General features: G+C 42.7%; 1 protein-coding gene across 9 annotated transcripts in view; it reads left to right on the forward strand.

Moving 5' to 3' along the window:
* ST7 (suppression of tumorigenicity 7) overlaps positions 1–22,259 on the forward strand; it is a 246,223-nt gene that overhangs the window by 219,029 nt on the left and 4,935 nt on the right. For 4 of the 9 annotated variants that reach the window (XM_006100186.3, XM_006100189.3, XM_023763800.1 and 1 more), the window contains 3 exons: positions 4,788–4,938; positions 16,585–16,677; positions 19,286–19,425. In XM_006100186.3, coding sequence (XP_006100248.1) covers positions 4,788–4,938; positions 16,585–16,677; positions 19,286–19,425 — 384 coding nt within the window. Of the gene's footprint in view, positions 1–4,787; positions 4,939–16,584; positions 16,678–19,285; positions 19,426–20,311; positions 21,342–22,259 lie in introns of those variants that run through there. The other 5 variants (XM_006100184.3, XM_014465581.2, XM_023763802.1 and 2 more) reach the window with 4 other exon arrangements.

Below are 22,259 nucleotides of genomic sequence, written 5' to 3' on the forward strand. Positions count from 1 at the left end.
CAATCTTGTTTACTTTTCAAAGAATCAGCTCTTAGTTTCATTGATTTTTTTGTATTGTTTTAGCCTCTGTGTCAGTTATTTCTGCTGTAATCTTTATTATTTTTTTCCTTCTACTTACTCTAGGCTTTTGTTATTCTTCTCTCTCTAATTCTTTAAGTTGCAGGGTGAAATAGTTTATTATTAATTTTTCTTGTTTTTTGAGGTAGGCCTGTAAAGCTATTAACTTCCCTCTCAAGACTGCTTTTCCTGTGTCCCTGAGATTTAGGGTTGTTGTGTGTTCATTTTCATTTGTTTCCAGGAAGTGTTTTTTATTTATTTCCTAATCTCGGTAACCCATTCATTGTTTAATAACATGCTATTTAACCTCCATGTGTTTGAATGTTTTTAAATATCTTTACTGTAATTAGTTAGTTTCTAATTTCATTCCATTGTGATCTGAGAAGATGCTTGATATGATTTCAGTCTTCTTGAACCTGTAGAAATTTGTTTTGTGTGCTAACATGTGGTCTATCTTTGAGAATGACCTATGTGAACTTGAGAAGAATGTATATTCTGCAGCTTTGGTGTAAAATGTTCTATAAATGTCAATTAAATCCATCTGATCCAGTGTGTCATTTAGAGTGTCTGTTTCCTTATTAACTTTTTGTCTGAAAGATCTATCCAGCAAAGTCAGCGGGGTGTTAAAGTCCCCTACTATGACTGTATTGCTGTGGATCTCTCCCTTAAAATCCTTTAGAATTTTTTTTAAAATATATTTTATTGATTTTTTTATAGAGAGGAAGGGAGAGAGATAGAGAGTTAGAAACATCAGTGAGAGAGAAACATCGATCAGCTGCCTCTTGCACACCTCCCACTGGCGATGTGCCTGCAATTAAGGTACATGCCCTTGACCGGAATTGAACCTGGGACCTTTCAGTCCGCAAGCCGCTGCTCTATCCACTGAGCCAAACCAGTTAGGGCTAGAAGTTTATATATATATATATATACATACATACACATACACATACACACACACACACACACACACACACTCTCCTAAATTTGGTGCATATATGTTTTACAGGGTTATAGTCTCTTGTTGGATCGATCCCTTTAGTATTATGTAGTGACCTTTATTGTCTCTTGTGATGGCTTTCATTTTGAAGTCTATTTTGTCAGATATGACTATTGCTACTCTAGCTTATCTTTTTGTTTCCATTTGCATGGAAAAATTTTTCCAACCCTTTCCTCTCATCCTGTTTTAGTCTTTTGTTCTGAGGTGGGTCTTTTGTAGACAGCATATAGTTGAGCCAAACCAGTTAGGGCTAGAAGTTTATATATATATATATACATACATACACATACACATACACACACACACACACACACACACACTCCTAAATTTGGTGCATATATGTTTTACAGGGTTATAGTCTCTTGTTGGATCGATCCCTTTAGTATTATGTAGTGACCTTTATTGTCTCTTGTGATGGCTTTCATTTTGAAGTCTATTTTGTCAGATATGACTATTGCTACTCTAGCTTATCTTTTTGTTTCCATTTGCATGGAAAAATTTTTCCAACCCTTTCCTCTCATCCTGTTTTAGTCTTTTGTTCTGAGGTGGGTCTTTTGTAGACAGCATATAGTTGGGTCATGTTTTTGTATCCATTCAGTTATCCTATATCTTTTGATTGGAGCATTTAATCCATTTACTTTTAAGGTAATTATTGATATTTATTTATTACCATTTAAATTCTTTATGTTTGTCTCTCTATTTCTTCTTCTCATTGTAGCAGTTCTTTTAGCATTTCTTGCAATACTGGTTTGGTCGCGATAAACTCCTTTAGTCTTTGGTGATAAACTTGCTTAGTCTTTTTTTGTCTGGGAAGCTTTTTATTTCACCATCTATTTTAAATGATAGCCTTGCTGGATATAGTAATCTTGGTTTCAGATCTTTGCTTTCCATTACCTTGACCACTTCATGCAATTCCCTTCTGGCTTGTAAAATTTCTGATGAGAAATCAGCTTACAGCCTTATGGGTACTCCTTTGTAGGTAACAAATTGTTTTTCTCTTGCTGCCTTTAAGATTCTCTCTTTTCTTTAATTTTTGGCATTTTAATTATGATGTGTCTGAGCATGGGCCTGTTCAGATTCTTCTTTCTTGGTACTCTTTGTGCCTCCTGACCTTATGTGACTTTTTCCTTCACCAGATTAGGGAACTTTTCTGCTATTATTTCTTCAAAGACATTCTCTCTCCCTTGCTCACTTTCTTTTCCTCAAGCATTCCTATGATGTGAATGTTATATTTTATGCAGTCCCACAGCTCCCTTAAGCTGCCCTCCTGTTTTTTAATTGTTTTTTCTTTTTGGTTCTTTGATTGACTGATTTTTTATAACCTGTCTGCCTAATTCACTGATCCGATCCTCAGCTTCTCCTTATCTGCCTGTATTCCTTCAACTGCGTTCTATATTAGTGCTGTGTCATTCTTCATAGTTACTATATCTTTTCAAATGCTATTGAGCATCTTTGCCATTATTATTCTGAACTCTATGTCTGACAAATTTCTTATCTCCATTTCATTTAGCTCTTCTTCTGGATAATTCTCTTGTTCTTTCATTTGGGGCTTTCTTTTCTTTCTTTTTTGTCACCCCATTTTGGCTGCCTCTTTGAGTTTGTGTCTTTGTGTTAGGTAGATCTGCTAATACTACCAATCTCTAGTGCTGGACAATGTTAGATGCTGTTTGTGACTGGCCCTGAGTACCCTGATTAGAGCTATCAGCAATCCACAGCTTGTAGCTCTCTGTGCTGAGGCTGGATGTCTTTGGGAAGGACCAAGATGTGCACTGGGGTCTACTTTTCCTAGACATGGCCCCAGAAGGAAATAAGGCAAACTCAAAGCCTCCAGAGACCCACTCTGCCTGCAATCTGATTGTATTCAGGCTTGATTAGCCTCAGATTATGGGTCACAGGGTGGGGCTACTTGTGCTGGGCTTAGAGCTGCCCAAGAGAGGCTAAGCTATAAACCAAGGCCAGATGCTGCTAGAGTCATGTCTGGGACCACTTAGCAAGAGGTATGGTGTACACAAAGGCCAGATGCTGCTTATTTGTGTGATTTTAGGGAAGTCTGAAGCATGAGGCAATAAAGGCCAGTTGTATGGAAGCGCCTCTGAAAACAGCTTGGATGGGCCTACAGTTGCTTGGGGCTCAGTCTGAGGGACTCTCCATGGTGGGATGAATATTGTGAGCCAGATTGATGGAGACTCAGATATGGCACCTGCCTGTTAGCTCTTTGCTCTGGGGGGTAGTGGGGAGAAACTTAGCAAAGGAACAATGGCTTCTGCCTGCATTTTCTCTGGCAGAAAGCTGCACTGCCTCCATCCAGCTCTTGCCCTGTTGCCAGACAATCTAGTTTCTCCCCATATGTCCCTGGTTCCTTTCAAGGTGCTGCCCTGGTGCTGGAGCTTTGAGGGAGTGAGTTCGAGTAATTTGTGCACAGGCCCTTTAGGAGGGACTGCCTGGGACTCCAGCAGCCCTTTATCTCCCTCAGCCTCGATCCCCGCTGGTTTTTACAGCCAGAAGTTATGGGGCCTTCTCTTCCTGGCACTTGAAACCTGGGCTGGGAGGCCTGGTATAGGCCTGGGACCCCTCACTCCTCAGGGGGCCCTCCACAGCCAAGATATCCCTCCTAATTTTTATCTGCCACACAATGGGTATAGCACCAGCTCATTCCATATCTCCGCCCCTCCTACCAGTCTCAGTGTGGCTTCTTCTTTAAATCCCTTGTTGAAGGGCTTCCATTCAGCTAGATTTTAGGTGGTTCTGAATGATGGTTGTTCTGTGGTTTAGTTGTAATTTTTGTTAATCTCCACTTTAAAGGCAATGATAGGTTCATGTGATGGTGGTTGGTGGTGGTTGTGTGTGTGTATGTGTGTTGGGAACAAATGGGGAAGGGAGCTAATGAGTAATAAATGGAAGGCCAGGCAGCAGGAAGAAGTTACTGTTTTCAAATATAAAATAGCATCCTAAATTTGTTTCCCTTTCTGTCCTAAACACAAAAAACTACAAATGGGCAATCAGTGTTTTTTGAGCCTCCAGGAAGAATATTCATTCTTGCCCTGTACCCACCTCCTTTGTAGAAGATAGGAGTGAAGAGGTGTAAGCTGAGAACCCTCCAGTCTTTGGGAAAGGACCTAAAAGAACATTGTACTTTGGGGTCTACTAGTATACTGCTCCCCTGCCTTGGGTCTTCCTATGCTCTGGCTGCTACCCCTCTTCCCTCCAGCATCTGAGCAGTGATGGATGGCGCTTTTCATAGGACTGGGTCTCTCCTTGATAAATCAGTATAGAAAAAGTAATGGGCAGTGCTAGTCAATCTTAAATCTCTCTAGCTCAGCTGGTTTAGTTATATAGTTTCTTAACCTTCATGTGTCCATTTTATATATTTTCATTCTGGTGCACATCACTCCATCATCATTTTTTTGGTAAAAAATTATACTAGTATACCAAATTATTGCATCTTCTAAATTTTCCTTTTTGTTGTTTGTCTTTATTTATTTGTTTGTTTATAGTATCAGAGCCTTAAAGCCTCTGATCTTCACTGTGGTAAACTAGTACAAGGCTAATTACCTATCAGCAAACTTTGGATTGCTGGATGTTTTAGTTGTTGCCTTCAAATGTAGTCATGGGGTTGCAGGTTTGATGAAATGCTTATGAGTGGTGGCTTTAGGAAAATCAAGCTTTCAATTTTCAGTATTGAATTCCAAATGACTGTGTATTAATGCATCTGTCTCCTGCTTTTTTATTTCAGTACCTACTAGAAATGAAAAGCTTAATTCTACCCCCAGAACATATCCTGAAGAGAGGGGACAGTGAAGCAATAGCATATGCGTTCTTTCACCTGGCACACTGGAAGAGGGTGGAAGGGGCTTTGAATCTTTTGCATTGTACGTGGGAAGGCAGTAAGTAATTTTCTTTTTTTGAAACATTTTTTAAGAGCATGAAAAGATGCTAAAACTGTTTTTACCCTGATTGTCCATGATGAATAATGATTTGCACATCAATAGCTGTACCTCTTTGTGATATTCATCACTGTGAGATGGTTAATTACTCAGGCTCTCCATTTCCTTGGTGGTGGTGGGTGTTACTATGGTGGTGCCATCTCAGCAGCTCAAAAAGGCAAGTTTCTACAGCATATGCGATGAGTCTGGATGCTCCAACATAGGAGCATCCTACCAGCGGAAAACCCTCTTTGGAGACTTGGACAACCCCATGCCATTGTGGGAATCTTTGGCCTGGTGTTAGGTCTTGTGCTGGGCTCTTATTACCACTTCTCAATGGACTTTCTGGATGGGTTAGCTAATGAGCCACAGTTCTCCTTTACTAGAGTCAGGTGGCCAAACACAAATGAGCAGCAGTTCTGCTTCAGAACAAGAGCAATGGCCATTGGACCCTGGTGTTCGGTGGCAGATTATGTTAGACTAGAGGCCCGGTGCATGGATTTGTGCACCAGTGGAGTCCCTTGGCCTTTCCTGTGGGGATCAGTCCGAAATCGGCTCTTCAACATCCCCCAAGGGATCCCGGATTGCAAGAGGGCCGAAGGACCCCACCAGTGCACGATCCGAGCTGGGGAGGGATTGCAGGAGGGCTCCAGGGTGTGTACAGCCCATCTCGCCCAGTCCTGATGGGCCAGATCCCAGCAGCAAGCTAACCTACCAGTTGTAGCATCTGCCCCCTGGTGGTCAGTGTGCATCATAGCAACTGGTTGAACAGTTGAACAAGTTGAACGGTCAGACACTTAGCATATTAGGCTTTTATTATATAGGATGGCTGTGATTAGATCCCATCATTCTGTGTAAGAAGAGGCTCTGATGTGGGTGAGATGTGCCCCTGCCCTGGAGAAGTTCTTGTCTAATTCGGTTTAGTAACCAGTAGCAGCTGCCCAGTGGTTCTTCAGAAGGGAGAAGTCTTTGGGGTGGAGTGGTTATGTGTAACCTTACGGATCATGTGAGATTGAACCAAGCCTTGAAGAATTGGGCCAGCAAGGACACTGGGAGAATGTAAATTAAAGGGAAAAACCCAAGACTGTGGATTATTGTACATATGTGTTTTGACACTCTGTTATCACTAATTTAAGCAAAACAAGTTTGACATGTAGAATGAGGTTTTTTCCTCCTTTCCTGGAGAAACAAAACAAATATTAGAGTCTTCTGTTAATTTTTTTGTAGTTCCTCCCTACTCTTATCAGCTTTATTAAACTTTAATGTCTCTTTAATCCCTTTAACTCTGTTTCTTAGCTGCTTCCATTTTTATTTTTATAATCTGCTCTTCCCTCTTCCTGTCCTTCCCTAACCTAGTAGGAATCTAAATTAGAGTAGGAAGAGGGCAGCAGTGGGAGCCGCCAAATTGGATGGAGTAAAAGTGAGTTTATAGAAATGGATGGGACTCAAGTTGATTGAAAGTTTTTTGTTTAGTTGTTTTGAAAATATTTCTTTAGAGAATTAATAGTTGGTCTATGTAGATAATTTACCATTTATAACATGAGGGATGCTGATTTGATTGATGCTTCCACCCCCACCCACTCTGTAAGTGCATTAACATATTCCAGGTGTCCTGGTGCTGGTATTTGGATGTGTTAGGACAGCACACTCTACTCAGGCATGTGTGGGCACATGTACAGTCCCCCTTGGCTTTGGTCATTGTTGCATTTAAGATGTTCTACCCAAATAAGACAAAAGGAATTTCTATTTACACATACACACACACACACACCAAAAAACAAACAAACAGAAAAATCCCAGCAAGATTGAACATGAGAAGCCTCAACATAGTTGTGGATATATTAAATGCACAGATTGACTTAGCAAACAAGAACATATTCCTACATTGGCATTTTGGAAACATAGTAATAGAAGCTTATCAATTGGATCCAATTGAAAAAAAGTTGTCAGTTCTATAGAAAAGATCAAAAAGGGTGCACAGGGGCAAGAAGTGAGAGAGATGCTGTTAGGAATGGCATAACTCAAAGAAATTCTATGAGAACTAACTGGAAATTCTGTTTGGAAATTAGTTACCCATATTATCATTTAACAATGGACAGATGCTTTAAATCAGCAGGAAGGACAATGAGATTTCAAGAAATGTGATGTGACATAGTGAGTTCCAAAATCAAACAAGGGAATGTAATTATTAGCGTTATAAAAAGATGAATTTTTATACGTAAAACAGTATGGCAAGGCAATGAGAGACCTATAGGAAAGGGAAATTCTGCTCCTGGTTCTTACCGACCAATAGGAACCACTCCAGGGAAGTTACACTGCATTTCAGTTTTCCAAAAAGACCCGTGAGAGTGCTACTAGCTACCAAATGCCTGTGGAGCACCAAGACCTTGAAGAGTGTTTGTAGAACTGGGTAATTCTACAGAGGGTTTGCAATTCCATCATGTCATGCATTCTTTCTGGTAAAGTTCTGAGTCAGGCAGGACAGAGTTGTCCATCTTGGTTGCTCAAGAGAGGAACAACCCTAGCCAGTTTGGCTCAGTGGATAGCGTTGGCCTGTGGAATGAAGGGTCCTAGGTTCAATTCCAGTCAAGGGCATGTACCTCGGTTGCAGGCTCAATCCCCAGCCCTGCTTGGGACACATGCGGGAGGCAACCAATTGCTGTGTCTCTCTCATGTCAAACGTTTCTCTCTCTCCTCTCCTTTCCACTCTTTATAAAAAAAATCAGTGGAAAATATTCCTTGGTGAGGATTAACAAAAACAAAAAATAAATAAGAGAGAGGAACAGAGCCCTAACCAGTTTGGCTCAGTGGATAGAGCGTCGGCCTGCGGACTCAAGGGTCCCAGGTTCGATTCCGGCCAAGGGCATGTACCTTGGTTGCGGGCACATACCCAGTAGGGAGTGTGCAGGAGGCAGCTGATCAATGTTTCTTTCTCATCGATGTTTCTAACTCTCTATCCCTCTCCCTTCCTCTCTGTGAAAAATCAATAAATATTTTTTTTTTAAAGAGAGAGAGGAACAGATAAATTAAGTAGAATGACTTGTTGAATGTCATGCAGCCATTGTTGGTGGAGCCATGATATAAACCTAAGTTCACTTTACCTTTACTCCTCTTTTCTATGATATCAGCTAGTTAGGCCTTTCCTACATAGAAAAAGGATAAGAGGACCAGTTATCTTTGAAACATTTGCTTAAGCCCTCAACTTCTACATCACTACTTAAAGGCTGTATACTTACTCCCTTTCTAGTGTTTATAAAGTTAATCATTTTATATAAAACCAAATTTTTTGTTGTTGAATACTGACTTAAATATTTTAAATGTAGAATGAGCCCATTTTTATTAAAAAAAATAAAGAAATCCAATTGTAAACAAAGGAAAGAGACTGGAAATTAATACATCTTTAAATAAATTTTAAGTGTTTTTCCCTTCATATTTGTATTTTTCAAATTTTATGCAAGGATATATATTTTCTACAAGCATAAATATGTATATACTAGTGGCCTGGTGCATGAAATTCGTGCATGAAGGGGGGCGTCCCTCAGCCCAGCCTGCACCCTCTCTAATCGGGGACCCTTTGGGTGATGTCCAACTGCCGGTTTAGGCCCGAACACTGTGGGATCAGGCCTAAACTGGCAGTCGGACATCCCTCTCACAATCTGGGACCGCTGGCTCCTAACCGCTCACCGGCCTGCCTGCCTGATTGCCCCTAATTGTCTTTGCCTGCCTGCCTGATTGCCTCTAACCCCTCTGCCTGCCTGCCTGATCACCCCTAACTGCCCTCCCCTGCTGGCCTGATCTTGCCCCCAACTGCTCTCCCGTGCCAGCCTGATCTCAGCCCCAAAAACAAACAAACAAACACTTCACTCAGATTTGGTTCTGTTTGGTCATTTTCTATGCCAGTCAGCATCAAAAGCTCTGCCTCCTAGGCAGCCATTGGCTCCTCACACTTCACTCAGATTTGGTTCTGATTGGTCGTTTTCTATGCCAGTCAGCATCAAAAGCTCTGCCTCCTAGGCAGCCATTGGCTCCTCACAGTTGGCCCAGATTTGGTTCTGATTGGTCAGTTTCTAAGCCAGTCAGCGTCAAAAGCTCTGCCTCCTAGGCAGCCATTGGTTCTTCACACTTCACCCAGATTTGGTTCTGATTGGTCAGTTTCTATGCCAGTCAGCGTCTCTGGGCCTATCAACAGGGCATGATCAGAAGGGTGGGGCTGATCAGCAGCCCAGTGGAGGCCTGGAGAGAAATGGAGGCACGACTGCTGGTCAGACTGGGAGAGAAAGAGAGAGGCAAGTGCTGATCAAAAGCTGCCACAGAGGCAATGGATCAGTCCCTGCTTCTCTCTTCAGGCCTCTCTCTGGCCCTGATTCACAGTCCCCTCAGCAGTCAGTGCTGGGGCACCATGCTTGCAGCAGAAGCAGTCAGTGCTGGGTTGCCATGGCAACCCAGCGCTGACCGCAGGACTGACTTCCGGTTGGTCGAGCCTCAGTCATTACTGGCTGTTATGATCCAGGGTTTTTATATATTAGGATATGTGTGTGTGTATACATATATATGTTAATTTTAAAAAATAATCTTTCATTACAAGCACTTTGGTCTTTTTTACAAACAAAGCTATAAATCAGTCATGCAATTTAGATGAAAGAATACCATTCCAACTCCACACAATTGTGTGCAATCCTTTGCCATTACTTCTAGATCAGTGTCCAAAGTTAAATGAAAGCATCAGAGCTCTGGGTTTTGTTTTATTTTAATTTATTTTTTAGTGAGGTGTAATTGACATATAAGGTATTAGTTTCAGGTATACAATGCGATGATTTGACAATCTATACTAATAAAAGGGTAATATGCTAATTAGGGCAAACGTCTTTCGGACATCCTTCCGGACAAAGCCTCAGCAGCTGCCCGAGGCTCAGGCAAGCCGTGGATGGCGGCTACTGCTGCCCAGGGCCAGCCCGAGGCTCAGGCAAGCCACATCTGGCTGCGAGACCCAAGGCTCAGGCAGCCATGGTGGCCGCCAGTGGCAGCAGCAGTGGGGTGATGGGGGCGGTGCCTTCACCTGATCAGCCAGGTTGCCTCCGTCAGAGGGAGGCCAGACTGCGGCTTAGGCTGGGGGCCAAGGCAGAGGCAGTTAGGGGTGATCAGGCAGGCATGCAGAGTGGTTAGGGGTGATCAGGCAGGCAGGCAGAGGGGGTAGGGGTGATCAGGCAGGCAGGCAGATGAGCGGTTAGGATCCAGCGGTCCCAGATTGCGAGAGGGATGTCCGTCTGCTAGTTTAGGCCTGATCCCTGACTGCCTGGGATTGGAGAGGGTGCAGGCCTCCAATCAATGCTTTGGGACCCCCCGCCTCCTGTGCATGAATTTGGTGCACCAGGCCTCTAGTTTGTATATATTTAAGATCTACTCTCTTAGCAGCTTTCAAATATGCAATACAGTGTTATTGACTATAGTCACCATTGTACATTGCATCCCTGTCACTTATTTATTTTATAACAGGATGTTTTTACCTTTTGACCTCCTTCACCCGTTTCACTCCCAACCTCCTGTGGTAACCACCAAACTGTTCTCTGTATTTAGGATGAGCTCTGGATTTTAAATCAGAGGACTTGGATCAGAATTCTGACTTGCCTGCTTACAGTGGTATTTACTTAATTTACCCAATTTTTGAGCACCGTGAAGCACTCCTGATATTGAAAGCCCCCCACCCCATTGGTGGGCTTCCACGCAGTTGAGCAGAGGATGATTGTAGCACCTGAGCTGCTCCCTCTCCCTCCTGGAGTAGGTGGTGGGCTTCCCTTGGGCCGTGCCTGAGCGCAGGCCGCTGCACTTCCTCCAGTGCACCACATGGTGGTGCCTTTTGACATCTCCAGCCTCCCAATGTAGGTTTACTTCTTTAAATCAGGTTTGTCTTTCTTCTGAAAGTTTAGGGCATCCCCCAACTTCCTTTCAGTGTCCCCTTTTCATTAATAGGGAATTCAGGGAGGAAGGTAGCAGCACCTAATTTCACTAGTTTCCATGTTAAAAATGAGTATTTTTTTGGTCAAATTTTAATTTGGAGATTAAAAAAAAAATTGTCAGAAGTGTTGTTTAGGGTCGGGGATGGAGATTTATTTTGCTTTCCTCTTTAATGTTGTGTGTGTTTTTTTAATGCTGGAGCATTAGTCATCTTGTGGGATTAAGTGAGTTTCTCAACAATTAGGCTGAAATAACTCACATTTTTTTTATAAAACCCCCAAATTCAGCTGATACATGGCAGAGATTGTTTGGGTTTGAAACATATGGTGGTTAAAAAAAAAAAAGAGTCCTCAAACCACAAATACATCAGCATTTCAAAGGTTTCTAAAATGTTTGATTCATCACTGTCCCAGCCCCTTGAAATTACACAATATGTTCCTTAAAGTCAGGATAATCAAGAAAGGGGGAAAGTTTTAATTTACAAGATTTAAAAATATGTTTCTTAGTTCATTACACAGCTGCCATCTTATCTGAATTATACTTATTTTAAACACTGTAGGTTCTGGTTATTCTCTCTCTCTCTCTCTCTCTCTCTCTTTCTCTCTCTCTCTCTCTCACACTCACACACACACACACAACACACACACACCACTGCAAGTATGAGTTGAATATAAAAAGCACATATGAATGCAGGGTTTCGCTTGCACTGGGTCCTATTTACAATGGTATTGTGCCTTTCACATCTTCTGTCTTACCTGTATTAAATACTGATGCGGCCTTATCTCCTTCCTACCTAGATCTTTTCAAGGCTGTTTTGGTTGCATTTATTTTATAAAGCAAGGTAGTCTGCTAACTTCAACTGTGAACTTTAAGATTTAACTTTCTAATTCTATATATCAGAAGACTAGTATGCCATGGGGTACATCACTTAGCCTTTCTTTGTTTCCATTTATTCCACTTTACCAAGTAAGACTCTTTATTTTCTTTCTGGAGATCCCCCCATCCCCCAAGAATTCACTAAATAATGTATAAGATTTGAAGGTGGTGGTTTTTAGGAGGAATAAGGCAGAGTATTTCCTTTGAGAGGAGAAAGTAGCCCATTGTTAAAAGCATAGGATGAAATTCTGATTCTAATTTATTCTCTTTGAACCTAATGGTAAATGCTACTTGCTGTAAGATGTGGGCCTTGGGGCATTTCCTCTAGCTAAACCTTTCCTCCAAAAGGCTGGCACCTTTGGGGCTGCGGAGGAGAGATCCCCACCCCCACGGCACCATCCCTGACAGCTAAGATTTTATTTCTTGGGAGAAGCAGTGGCCCACTGAAGTCCCTGTGATAGTTACCATTTACGAATAGCCAGTGTCCAGATCCAGGGCAATGCGTTCCCACCTTCTGCCCACTGAGCCCAGCTTGCTCCTTCATGTTATTCAGTCGTGCTGACTGACCACAATTTGGATCCACCTGAGTTTTTAAAAAGGAAATTCCGCTCTTTCTGATTGTGCATTAATTTGTTCATTCCTTTACTCTACAAAAATTTATTGAGTCCCTCCTGTGTCGGGCATTGTGTTGGGGATACCAAGATGAGTAAGACTCTGAAATGCTTTGGGAGAAACATGTGTATGTGTATACATATGTACAGATATACTCACATGCACATACACGTGTGTGTGTGTGTGTGTGTGTGTGTGTGTGTGTGAGCAGTATTGTCATGGAAGTAGGAGCAGAGTGCCAGAGTTACTAACAAGTTATGAATCTGCTGTAAATCTCTAGAATTTCTCTTCAGAATTAGAGTAGAACATCATTTAATCTAACCAAAGAAAACTGATTTCTCAAGGCCACTAACTAGATACTGAAAGAATGTGGACCAGAACCCGGGCTTTTGACTTTTGTACTTTCTCTGTTGTCATACCCAAATGTCTTACAAAAGCCATAGCCCTCATGGGCAGTTTCCTACAATGCAGTAAAAGGTGAGAATATAAAATTTGTATTTTGATGAGAATTTTCTATTCTATCATGTGTACTTCTAATTGTTTACAAACAAGCAGCATTTTTATTTGTAAGCTAGAGTATGGCCTAATAGAGAGACCATGAACCTGAGGGTTAGTAGAAAGGGAGGGGAAAGAGGAAACTAACTTGTATTGAGCAGCCAGGCACTGTGTATAGACACCTTGACCTCTGCTGTCACACGTAGTCCCTTTGACAGCCTCGCCAGGTCTGTGATATTCTCATTTACAGACCAAGAGACTCGACACAGATTAATGACCCACCCAAAGACATGCAGTTGTTAGCCTGGTCAAGTTCAGCTCCTTCTTTAGCTGTCACCCCCTCTCCTCCTCCTCCAGATAAACACAGCCCCACGGATCTCTCCGATCAGGAGCTGTCACAGTGGGAACGTTCACACATATTTTCATGATTATTGGCGCATCCACTTTCTGCCCTGGGCAGTGAGCTCTGTCAGTGCAGGGACCATGTGAGCCTGCTCACTTCTCTAAGATCCTTGCTGCGTGAGGAAGACGTTCACATGTTCAGGAGGTAGAGCTGGGACTCAAATTCAGTTCTCACTGTTACAAGTAATCTGTCTGTATGGGGTCTCTGGATCCTCTTTGGAAAGACAGCATAGACAAAGCTTTACCTTCTATGCTTGTCTGTCTCACTGGGGAAATCAGGCATGAACCTGTTCCCATATCCATCCTTCTGTCCACTCTTTGGTTCTGTTGATTTTTTCCTCCAGTATTGGTGGAAAGTGTTTGCTGTGCACCTCACTTACAGGCTAGGAGCCGAGAAAATGTGTCTGGTCAGGTGTAGAAGGCAGCAGTGCAACCCCTCAGACTCACTGTGGGGGGCCTGGTGTGTTCATTAACTGGTTCCCGGTTCCTGTCACCCCCAACAGGGGCACAGCACAGATCAAGGTAGGGAGCGATGCACACAAAGGAACAGACAGACGCCATTTGTGTGCCATGTAGTATACGGAGTAGCCTCGCTTTTTTGTTTTGTTTTTAAGCAAATACATATATATCTTTAATTTCTTGGAAATGAGTGTTTTCTCAGAAAAGATTTTTAGGAGGTTTGGGATCGCACATAAAATAAATCAAATTCATAAAATAGATTAAATGACCTTATTTTCCTTCATATTTGCACTGCCATATCAGTGTGCTAATATTTGCTCTTGCAAAATTCCTGGACATGAAAGCCACGAGGTTCTCGCGGAGCAGTTGCAGGCACGTTTTTGCAGGGAAAGGCCCAGGAGGTGGAGGCGAAGCTGGGGAGGCATGAGCAGCGCCTCTTCCCGCTCCAGGCTCACTCTGCTTATCTCACAGCTGCACTTTCCTGACCCTGCACAGCAGGGTGGCTGAAGGATAGAATTATACAAACAGAAACTGCATTTGCCTTTGTTCAGTGAAGCCAAAAGTCTTACTATTATTTTTATGAACTCGATGTAAATAACAACTGACATGAGAAAGAGCATGATTTTAAAGAGCACCTTAATACACATCTTTACAATCATGGCGGTGGGGGCTGGGGAGCTAGGGGGGCAGTGCAAGGTGTGTGTGTGTGTGTGCGCGTGCGCGTGCGCGCCTTTTTAAGCTGTATATAATCAGTGTCTCCACCCTCTCCAAAAAGACCAGAACTGATTAGAAGAAAAAAAGCTACCTTAATGCATGTAAAAATACATTTGGCATCTGATTGAAAAGATACCAACTAACCATTTGATTTCCATGGTTGACAACTCTCAAGATCTTGTGCTCCTATATTTCATTTTAAGAATTACTCCCTGAAGTACAAACTGACTTCAAATTTTGAATAAAATCTAGCATTCAAATTTATAGTCACTTTGAAAACTGAGGGTTTATTTATATTATTAAACCTGAATAGATTCTTAACTACAGCAGCCCAGTTGTACATGGAGAATCTGGATTTTAAAAACAAAGAAGAAGAAGAAAGAAAAACTTTCACATACATTTTTCTACATATTTGGGATATTTTTAAAGGAGCTATCACTTATGGGAAATAGTATTAAAATCCTGCCATATTGCAGTTTAAATTTAAAGGTGCTACTTCCCAGAAAAGATTTTGGTGTATCCTACAAAGGACTCAAATGATTTGTTCGGTTTTGTAGTTTTTTCCTCCTCTTGCAAGCTTAGTTCTGTTAAGAGAGATGCGGTTTCTTGGAGTGATCTCTGTGTGTTCACAACCGGTATGGAGAGCTCTCTTGGCTGGTCGCGGGCAAAAGTCATCTTTGTTTGCATGAAAGTTAAGGTATGACTGAGCCAGGGTGAGCCTTTCATTTAAGAACAGTTAGAGACTGGGGTGTTCTTAATGTTTTAATCTCTGCTTAAGAGGTTTCTGTTACGAGAGGAAAATTGATAACATTTTTAACTCAGCAAACTGCCAGCAAACTGGCTCTGCTCTAATCCCGCGTTTCTAGTGATTTATATTCTCCGTGGCAATGTGCTGTAACCTCAGAGTGATACCACTGTGGTGTAGATTGACTGCATTCCAAATGCTGGAATCACATACATAATGTTTTTACTTTTAAATAATATTCAGACACCAGAATAAATACCATATGTGCACCGATGCTGGTTACAATGGAACCTTGTCATTTCTTGTGAGGAGAACATTCTTTGTTTCTGATTCCTGTTTGAAATAAGTATGCAAAAAATAAATACATACATCGACCGCATTTTGAGAAGGTTTAGGTAATTACACAGCTAAGGGTGTAGCTACAATTCCTTGAAATGTCGCATTAAAACTAAAAAGAATCCTGTGTTGCCACCACCCCTCTGACAGGCATGAAGGCAAGGATTGATATCCAACATTTCCCAGTGTGGGGCTCAGTTTTTATATTTTATATCTACAGCACTCTGTAGTTAAAGGACATCTGCTAAAGAAAAATCACCTCCATGAGCACTGTTCATAGGAAATGTGAGACTAACATGCTGATGACATGGTCACAGGGAGAGGAACACAGGTGATATAGGAAGGGGCGGATTGATTGGAAAGCCAGGATTCAGTGTGAGACCTAATGTCATATGATGCCACAAACGCAGAATTGAGGTGGCCCGGCATCAAAACACAATCTCTCTGGATCCATTCTTTCCCATGATGTTGAAGGTTTAAATGTTTCATAATGTTTAGAAATACCTCCCAAGTCATGCATTTTTAGATTTTTGTTTTTATCCATCTTGGTTGGAATTCTAATCCACCTAGATAGATTTTAAAATGCCTTTCATATTTGTGCATCTGCAACAGGCTCCAACAAGTCAATCCACATTTTTTTCTTGGGGAAGCATTTCAATGCAGGTTTGTGCTGTTCCCATCAGTTGAACTATATTGGATTAGTGCTTATGGCATTTTAATAATATTTTGTAGATGAGGAAATTCTGGGCATTGGAATTGATGGCTTCCCTACTCCTCTGCACCCCATCCCCACCCAGTTTTGTGAGGTTTGCCCAGAATATATAGTGAGATTAATGTGTGAGTCATACATCATAATGCACCTCTGACAGCTTATCTGGCAATGACTCAGAGTTTGGGGAAATTTTGCATCCTTTCTAGGAGTTATTTGTAGAAGTGTTCCCCATTATGAAAATGCTCAAAAGTTGAGAAGTTCTGAGACAAATATTGAACCTCTAACATACTGTCTCTCCTTTCAGCTTTTCGGATGATCCCTTATCCCCTAGAAAAGGGGCATCTCTTTTATCCTTACCCGATCTGCACAGAAACAGCAGACCGAGAACTGCTCCCGTGTAAGTCTCTCCTGTCTTGTCTTCAGCCCGTGAGCAGGGTGCCTGTGAGGGGGGTGGGAATGATAAATGTCTATAATGTTCCTTGTCTTTTATTACTCTTCTCCCAAACCCTGTCCTTATTTGATAGCATATGCATTAAAGTGAGCTACGTGAGTGGGTTTGGCTTCCTGCTCCTCCAAGTCTCTTCAGATTTGTCAGAGAGAAAGACCCCCCCCCCCCAGGACTGAAATTTACATGAAGAGGCATCGTGTTGGCCTGAGCGCAGAGACCCCTACTTTGGGGCTGATGTTGATTGGGCTGGTCTAGTGTGCAGAGTGCTGCCTGGCCTCTCCTCTGGCCACAGGCAGTTCGCACAGACTTCAGGGGAGCTGATGAGTCACTGATGGGAAAGCAGCACAGGACCCTGGCACCTTTGCCAGAGGTGGAGTTGTGGGGCGGGGAGGTGTGTTCTCTGTGGTGCTGCAGTACTCTTGGCCAGAGGGATTCCCGCGAGCACCTAGAGCTGCACGTAGTGAGTTGCATACCAGGTGCGGAGCCCACGTGCAGCCTCAGCGCGGTATGAGCGGGCCTCTGCCCTCAAGTGCCGTACCAGCCGGGGGCTGCCCATACCACATGTGGAAAACATGATTTGGTTGACTGTAACACGACACCGTTTTGACAATTCTGGGTAACTAGTTACTATCAAATCATACTGTGCACGAGGATCAGTTCCAGGCTCTTCATGTGGCCCTGACTTAGGACCTATTTTTTCCCCTCAGATAATGAGCTCCAAATTTTGGCTAGTCCTTCTTTCCCATCTCTCTCCTGCCACCCCTCCCTTTTACCAGCCCCAGTTATATCATACCTCATAACTGTAACATATTTAAATACTTTGCCCAGAGGAATTGTGTAACGTTGGAGCCCTGAGTGCATAGTAAATTGTCCAACACCAGCATTATTGAGCCAGTCATAAATCTCCAACATGGTGGGGTCTGGGTGCAAAACGAATCTCTGTCTTAAATTGCAGTGGCAGGAGGTGGCTCACTTGTCTCCTTGCTAGCTAGCCCCAGTGTGCACTTCGTTACTGAGGGAGCCGGGAGGCCTCAGTGACATGTTGTTCCTCGCTGGCCGAGTCCGATTGTGACAAGGGTCTGGTGTCTCACACTACATTAGATTTGATTTCAGAAAACCCCTCTTATGGGCCATACTTTACCTTTTGACTCCCCCTTCAGGGAGATCCTTGTTAAAGTTTCAGTTTTCTGGTATGAGAGACAGTTTTCTGAAAAGTACACTATTTTAAATGTTTTAGGTGAGTCCAACTAAGTTTCCATGGGGGTAGATTCACTGTTACGACAAGATTACAGTTCTTAAAAGAAACTTTACAGGAATAATCTTTATAAGCCTGAAGTAGGAAATTATGGCTCACATTTATTTAATTGAATGCAGTGGTCCAAGTCTGATCTCCCCTCAAAAGTTTGGGGGGGCTGGGTTTTGAGAGTGAGGATATGGAGAAAGTCGCTGTTGCCACAGTGGCCCCGAGTACACTTCCACCCACGTCTGAACCCCAGCAGGTTGACCTCCCTGGTTCAGGTGTGTGGTTGGTTAGCTTTGCCCCTCTCTCCCTCGGCCCCTCTCCACCCTTAGTGTCAGCAGAGTGGATGACTCTTAGGGATCTAAGTAATGAGAGCTGAGCAGTCAAGGAAAGGCCTTTACATCTTGGATTTCCTGAGGGAAGTGGAGCGTTTGGATCCTTTTGGTTCTAGTGGCAATATTGTTCACATGCAGTTACATGGTTTCCCTTTACCAGGGCCTCTCAGGGAGGCTAGCCCCCACCTCCCCTGGTCAGCACCCCCTCCAATCAGGTCACAGGCAGCCACAGAGCCACAGGAAGCAGGGAGTCCATTTTCTCAGTGGTACAGCTTTTTGGTTTCCCCAAACCCAGCATTTGAAATTTAAAAGTTATGGAAGGTGCTCTAAAGAGCACCAGTTATTTATTTATTTATGTATTTTGGCGGTATATTCATCATCACAAGTCTCCCGCAATTGTGCCAGATGACCCTCATCTCCAAAGCCCTGGCCAACGAAAGAGGTCCTGCTGAACATCTCTCTGTCTGGGCAGCCCCTCCACCAACATACCTAGCGCGCACCAGGAAAAAGTACCAGATGAACTGATATCGCCGCCGTATGATGATGAAAAATTACAGGCAGGCGAAAAGCTAGAGACAGGCTCTTTTTTCAGTGTACTGACTTCGGATTTTCCAGGTTGTATACAATGAACATGTGTTTTATAATTTGAATAAAGTTTTGTTGCCTTTGTGTTCGCTTTTGAGAAAGGAATATTATACATTAGGCATAGATGGTGTTGCTGTCCCTGCCCGTGAATGTGTGACATCCCCACATGAGCTCTGTCATGCTCCTATAGAGCACTGACGGCTGAACATGGACTTGGGAGAAGCAGTTAGGCAGCCAAAGGCTGGCTCCAATGTTGACCATGGTTTGTTCAAGTGCCCCGCCTTTTTCATTTGCAACAGGCTTCAGCCACAGCTCTGAAGAGTCCGTCCCACATATAGAAATTCCCTGAGAATGCGTGGTGTTCCAGCCTTGATATTCCCTCTGATCTTCTCCACAGCTTTCCATGAGGTCTCAGTTTACCCAAAGAAGGAGCTTCCCTTCTTTATTCTCTTTACTGCCGGATTGTGTTCCTTCACAGCCATGCTGGCCCTCTTGACACATCAGTTTCCGGAACTTATGGGGGTCTTCGCAAAAGCTGTGAGTATTTGCCAAGAGGGAGGCCTCAGGGAAGGGGCGGGAAAAGCAAGAGAAGCAACATAAGAGAAATGGGGTGCAGTTGCATAGAAAAGGATATGCCTGTATTGATCATTTGCTCACTATTTAATTTCCTTATCATCAGTGGAATCTAAGGGCTCAGGTTCAAACGAGAAAGTGTAGATTGTTCGTTAATGGGTGCCTTACTTTGTTTCCTACACAAAGTGTTCTTAGCAATTCCCCCCAAATGCATAAGGTCTAAAAGGATTAAATAAATAACGAAGGGACTCTTAGCAAAATGAAAAATGTTTGGGAGATTATTTAGTTTTGTATAATTGAATGACATTATTTTCAATCTTTAGATATTATGAGTCTTTTTTCAAGAAATATGAGATTTACATTTTCAAAGATGGTTTAAATTAAAAATTTTTAAATGATTACAAACGTTTGGCTCAGCCATCGCCAACCAGTGGTCAGCTGACCACTGGTGGGCCGTGAGGTCCAAAAGGTTGGCGACCGCTGCTTTGCTTATTTGGGAAATGAACTGAGAGGGTGTGAAGAGCTTGTAGTAGTAAGAAGTACACAGATATGACATTTAGAAATATGGAAGTCCAGTAAGAATCTTTAAGGAGGATTGTGAGAGGAGCTTTAATCAGAAAAGCCACCTGCAACTGACCATCAAGAACCACTGTTTTCGTGTTGAAACTGACCATTTTGGCCTGCGCACACACAGGATAAGTTAACTGACTTTGCCACAGATGAGTTTCAAACAGAAGAAATAAGGAAAAGCATATCCATTGTTTACCTGGAACTCCCTTCTGATTTCAAGGCGAATGGAGTAAGAAGGGATGATTTTTAACGTGGCTGGGTTGATTTCATCCCTTTCCAGATGATTGACATTTTCTGCTCGGCAGAGGTCAGGGACTGGAATTGCAAGAGTACTTTCATGCGTTTTGAAGATGAACTGGATTTCCCACCGGCACCTCAATCTCAACATTTCCAAAACTGAACTCATCACCCTTCCTCACCTCCAAAATCGCTCTCCTCCTGTATCCCTGACCTCCACAGTAGCATCCTGTCACTCAAGCCAGGGACGCAGCAGTCCTTACTCTTCCCTCTCTCACTCCCCACATCCCATCTGTCCAGTCTCCAAAACCTGTTGGGTATAACCTCCTAAGCCACTAGACATCAGTCAGTGTAATTCACATCTTCTCCTCCTACTGCCATGGCCTCTCTCTTAGTTTAGGTCTTCATTATTTCTTGCCTGGAATCCTACAAGTCTTAACCGGTCTCCTTGCTTCCTGTCTTATTCTTCGCCAGTCTTTCTTTCATACTGACACAAAAATGTGCTTCCTAAATTGCAAGTCAGAGCATGTTACTTCCTTGCTTGAATTTCTCCAGTGGTTTCCCACCACCTTTAAGATAAAACCCCAGCTCTTTAGCGTGGCATGTAAGGTCCCTTGTGATCTGGCCCTTGTTTGCCTCTTCAGCCTCATCTCTCCCAGCTCTTTCACAGACACTGCTCAGGGCCAGAGTAAATTGCTCAGCCTTCCCAGATGCACCAGGGTCTTGTTACCTCAGTACCTTTGCACATGCTATTTTCTCTGCGTGGCATGGTCTTTCCCATCACCACCCCCACTTGTCCACCCTACTAGTGCCTCTTTATTCCTTTATACTCAGCTTTATAAATTTCTCTTAAGCTGAGTTAGATCTCTCCTCTATGATCCCACAGTATTCCATGCATACCTATATGATCACATTTATTGTATTATATAATTGTTGAAAACTTGTCTGTCCCCCTTTTAGAATGGGAGCTCCTTGAGAGCAGGACTGTGTCTTCCTCATCTCTGTATCCCCAAAGCTATGCATTGTGCCTTGCACATAGTAGGTTTCCAATAAATGGTTATTAAATAAATAAATGGTAGTGGTTTCTGCAGAAAGAATCAGTGTAAAAATCAGATGCAGCCTAGCATTTCTTCTCTTCTTTTATACTTATAATTGTAGGTTCTTAGGGTTGAAAGGGACCTTAAACAAAATGCCTTCAACAGAAACATGATGGAGATCATGTAGACACATCTTGAATCCTTTCAGCAATGGGGAGCTCACCTATTTAACATCAAAGCCCATTTCATTGTTGGGTCACTCAGAACTTTTCTTTATCCTGATAAAATTGGCCTCCCTTTAATTCCCACTATTGTTCCTACTCCGCCCTCCAAAACTATAGAAACAAGCCTATTTCCTCTTGCAAATTCTTAAGATAACTAATGCATTGATGGCCACCTGGAACTTCTGACTGACTACCTCTTCTTTTCTCCAAGCAGAGTATCTTAAATTTCCTTATGTCTTCTGTACATGGCATGATTTCTGTACCCAGTAAGAATATATTTACAACATTAGATAATTACTGTTCCTCCTATGTTCATACTCTCTTAAACATTTGTAAGGCATATTTGTAAAAGTATGTTATTGGCCCCGTATTCTCCATTAAACTAAAAAATAGCACTTGGTGGGAGTTTTGGATTAGAATAGAGATTTTCAACCTCTAGAGTGCATAATATTCACCTGGTCCTACCACCAAAAATTCAGAATTGTGAGGCTTAGCACCAGGAATCTTTTTAATGAGGACCCCAGATTCTGATGACGGGTTGAGGACCACATTTCCTTTCAAGAACGTTATGGGTGTGTGGGGTGCTGTCAGAGCGATTGAGGCGAACACTCTCTAGGAATCAGTGGTTCCCCCCGGGCTGCACCTGGGAACCATCTAGAGCCGTGGTCGGCAAACCTGTGGCTCGAGAGCCCCGATTTGCTGACCGCGGATCTAGGGAGATTGTCAGTTA

The sequence above is a fragment of the Myotis lucifugus genome, unplaced genomic scaffold (assembly GCF_000147115.1).
Source record: "Myotis lucifugus unplaced genomic scaffold, Myoluc2.0 scaffold_301, whole genome shotgun sequence".
NCBI classification, from domain to species: domain Eukaryota; kingdom Metazoa; phylum Chordata; class Mammalia; order Chiroptera; family Vespertilionidae; genus Myotis; species Myotis lucifugus.